At 16.8% G+C, this 4,521-nt stretch overlaps 1 protein-coding gene across 1 annotated transcript; it reads right to left on the bottom strand.

Annotated features, from left to right (window-relative positions):
- Window positions 1-180: 180 nt before the first annotated feature.
- On the bottom strand, window positions 181-2,273 carry PRSY57_1119800 (WD domain, G-beta repeat-containing protein; the record flags this gene model as incomplete). Its single annotated transcript, XM_012908162.1, has 2 exons — window positions 181-1,745; window positions 2,090-2,273. The coding sequence occupies 2 exons, from the start codon at window positions 2,271-2,273 to the stop codon at window positions 181-183; spliced, it is 1,749 nt and encodes a 582-aa protein (XP_012763616.1).
- Between the last annotated feature and the right edge of the window lie 2,248 nt (window positions 2,274-4,521).

Raw genomic sequence — 4,521 nt, 5'->3', positions numbered from 1 at the left:
TTTATTTATTATTTATTTATTTTTTTTTTTTTTTATATTTTATATATTTATATATATTTATATTTTTTTTTTTTTTTTTTTTTTTTTTTTTCCATCAAAAAAAATGATAATATACACACTTATGGGAGAGCACAAATATATATAAATTAATTTAATTCCTTTATTTTTATATTATATTTTTTAAATATAAGAATTGGGTATATATAAGAAACATGGAATACCATCATCTCCTGCTGTTATAATATTATACATTTCAAATTCAGTTGTATTTTTATTTTTTGAATCATAAACAAATATACAATCAATACAATTAATTCCTCCTTTTTTGCAAGCCCCGAAAGCCCATAAGATATCATTATTGGTACTTTTTTTTTCATTTAATGGATTATTAATTTTATCAGAAAGATTAATTGAATTTGTATTAATTTCATTGATTGAATCTATATTTTTAGGTTGTTTTGTTAATGTATTTTCTGAACAATCAGAAAAATCTAATAAAAATAAATTTCCAAAAGATGAGCCAACCAAAATAAAATGATTTCCAACATATCGTGCTGATAAAATAGGTTCATTTACACATATCTTTTTTAAATAATTATTCAAATTTGATGAACATATACTTTGTATTTCAAATTGATAACAATACCCATCTGCTGAACAAGAAATAATATATGTTTTATTGTTTAAATTATAAGTTATAATGCTATTAATGCTAGCTGTGTGTATTTTTTTGTAGCTGACATATTTATGAAATATACGAAAATCTCTTACTTTCAATATTCCATCATTTTGACCACCTGTAATTATTAAGGGTATCTTTTCATTATTTAAATTTAAATAATTATCATGTTGTCCAAATAAATTATCTGATCTAATTAAATTAATATTTCTATTACTATTTTTTTTAACAATATTATCATCACAATTGTCATCATAAATAACATCGTAATTAACATCCTCCCTTTTATTATGCTTATTATTCTTATCCCTATTGTTATTATTTTTATTTTTTAAAGAATAATTCTTTTTAATATCATTTGATGATATACTTGAAAAGGCTAAAGATTTATCTATTCGTTTTTCATGATCCACATTTGGGTTATTATTTATCATCTTTTTTCCAGTTTTATTATACAAATAAAAATAATTTAAAGCTCCTATATTTCCAGTATGTGTATTTTTCGCATTAAGTATTTCTTGAGATGTTTCAACATCAAATACACATAGACATCCATTTTTATCTGCTGATATTATTTTGTTTTGTAACCACAAAAATTTTGTAATTGGACAAGTATGATTACCTTTATATATACATAGTTGACGAAATTTACGGATATCAAAAAGTTTTAATGTCTTATCATAACTACTAGTAATACATTTATCATTTTGTTTATCAAATTTCATATCACTAATTGTAGAATGATGTGCACACATTTCTTTACAAGTTATTACATTATTGGATGCTTTAAATTTTACTTCTTTCACTTTTTTTCTCTGTTCTAAATATTCTGAACAGTTCATCATTTTATTTATTTTCTGAATTTTACAAGAATATATAGTATTCCATAGACACAATTTTCCATCCAATCCTCCTGAAAGAACTTCATTTCTTCTGGTAAAAAATACTTCATTAACCCAATCATAATGACCACATTTTTTATGATATAATTCTTTAATAGTTGATAAACTTTTTAGGTTGTGTATGCGTATGGAATGATCTGCGCTAGCTGTAGCCATGTATGTTCCTGAATGAAAAAAAAAAAAAAAAAAAAAAAAAAAAAAATTTGAAAAAAATTGATCTAGTTAAAATTTATTTAAAATTTCTTAATGACAAGTTAAAAATTAATTATAACATTTTTATTCATATAATACAAAAAATATGTTTCAATGAAAAAACAATTTGACTGAGAATTTATTTAAACAAAAAAAAAAAAAAAAAAAAAAAAATATGAAAACATATGAAAAGATATTATAAAAGAATTTTCTATTTCTATTTCTATTTCTATTTCTATTTCTATTTATGTTTCTTTTTTTTTTTTCTTTTTTTTTTTTTTTTTATTTTATTTTAATTTTTGTTTAATTTTTTAACCACTTTCATCTAGTGAAAGGGATAAAATTGATCTATCGTGAGCATATTCATAGAAAAATGAAAATGAAGGTCCATTTTTCAAGTTTTTATTTTTTAGAGAAGCGCAGTTTAAATTTATATTATCAAAACATGTATTGAATGTTTGTATGTTACTGTCTTTTAATATTCTTGTTCTGTTCTTCATTGAATTATTTAAAAAATATATATTATTGTTTAAAAAAAAAAAATATATATATATATATATATATATATATATATGTGATAATATATAGACAAGAAGGTTTTAATAGAATGAATTACGAATACAAACTTAATAATAAGTTTAATTACAATTTTCGATAAAAAAAAAATACTTTTCGTTTTTTTTATTTTTTATTTATAAAATTTATAATTATTATTAATTTTTATTTATGAATTATTATTCTCATATTACTTAATTACGATTTTTATTAATTTATTTAAAAGACGTTAGAATTAAAAGTCATAAAAAAAACTGAATTTTTTTTTTTTTTTAAATGTGTGCAGATTTTTAAATTTACACAAAAATTCATAATATGCCACATAAAAAAAAAAAAAAAAAATATATATATATATATATATATATATAATATCTTTTTAAAAAAAGGGGGTGTATAAAGTATTATGTATTTACATTTTATTAAGTTCAATATACAACTTAAAATGAAATGAATATATAAAATGATCTTTTTTCCATCCTTTCATTATGATCAAAAGAAGAACATATATATTATATATATATATTGTATAATTCTATTTATTATATAAGGGGGAATTGGATAATAATACAATATACTATTATTTTTATAAATAATTCTGGTTCTTTCTTATCCTTTTTTTTTTTTTTTAATAAAAATGTGTTACACGCTTTAAAAATATTTTACAAATCTGGTGTATATCCTTATGAATAAAACAACTATTAAGATTTACAAAGTATTTTTTATGAAATACACTAATTACATAAATGACACCTTTTGTTAGTTCTTATGTTTAAAAAAAGGTTATTTTTAAAGAATGGTATTAGTGATTTTTATTAATTAGAATAGGAAGATATAAGTAAATACATAAGTATTAATATAATATATGTATTTTTATACATAATAAAAAAAGTTATCATTACACTTCATAATTATTTCACAAAAAATATTTAACACTGACAATAAATTGAGCTATTTCTTTATTCTTATTAAAAAAAATTAGTTATTTTGTATATAAATGTAATTTTTTTAATAAAATATTTTTTAATATAAATATTTATGGTATATATACATATAAATATATGACTTAATTTTTTAAGTATATATAAAGGGAACAAAAAAAAAAAAAAAAATTTTTTTTTTTTTTTTTTTAATTATAAAATGATTTTAGAATATTCATATAATTTATATATTAAAAAAAAAAAAATTCACATTGCAATATATATTTTAATATAATATATATATATATATATATTTTAATTATATATATAATATTTTATATATACAATTATATTTTTTTTTTAAATATGTGTATATATATATATATATATATTATATTTACATTTATATATACATATAATATATTCTTTTAGTACACATTTAAATAGTATACTTGTTCCATGTTTAATATGCAAGAGAATAAATAAATAGGTATATATATATATATATATATATATATTATTAATATATACCGAAAAAGAATAAATGTCTTTGTCTAAAATAGTCCAGAGTACAAGAAACCATAATATAAAAGTATGTAACGTATTTATTTATTTATTTTTTTTGTTCACTGGTACATGCATACACTTGATCGAGTTATTAAAAATGTGCATGCAATGGTTTCTCTTAATTTAGAAATTTTAATAATAAATAATATTAGAGTATTATATAATAATAGATATTAAATAATTCTTATTTCATATTATAACATAAGATAATAATAATTTGTTAAAACAGATTAAAAATTTCTATTTTTGTACTTACTTTTTAGTAATATATATATATATATATATATATATATATATATAAATATACACACATGAAAATAAATAAAAAATTTTAATTATTATAAATTTTTCTTTTCTTTTCTAAAAAAATTGAACAAAAATTAAAATTTTATTCTGTATTTTAAGATAATCTTAAAATAATTGTAATAATATTTATTTTTGGTTTTATGATAAATTCTCCTTTTTTTTTTTTTTTTTTTTTTTTTTTAGTTATTTTGTATTATTTTTTTATTTTTTTTTTTTAAAAAAAAAAAAATATATATAAAAATTAAAAAAAAAAAAAAAAATTAAAAAATAAAAAAAAAAAAAAAAAAAAAAAAAAAAAAAATATATATATATATATATATATATATAAAATAAATATTATATTTATATTTTATTTTTTTTATAAGAAAAAAAAAAAAAAAAAAAAAAATCAATTTTTTTTTTT

The sequence above is a fragment of the Plasmodium reichenowi genome, chromosome 11, assembly GCF_001601855.1.
Source record: "Plasmodium reichenowi strain SY57 chromosome 11, whole genome shotgun sequence".
In the NCBI taxonomy this organism is placed as follows: Eukaryota; Apicomplexa; class Aconoidasida; order Haemosporida; family Plasmodiidae; genus Plasmodium; species Plasmodium reichenowi.
The sequence above is the reverse complement of the archived record's forward strand: the minus strand, read 5'-3'. Positions and strand labels throughout refer to the sequence as shown.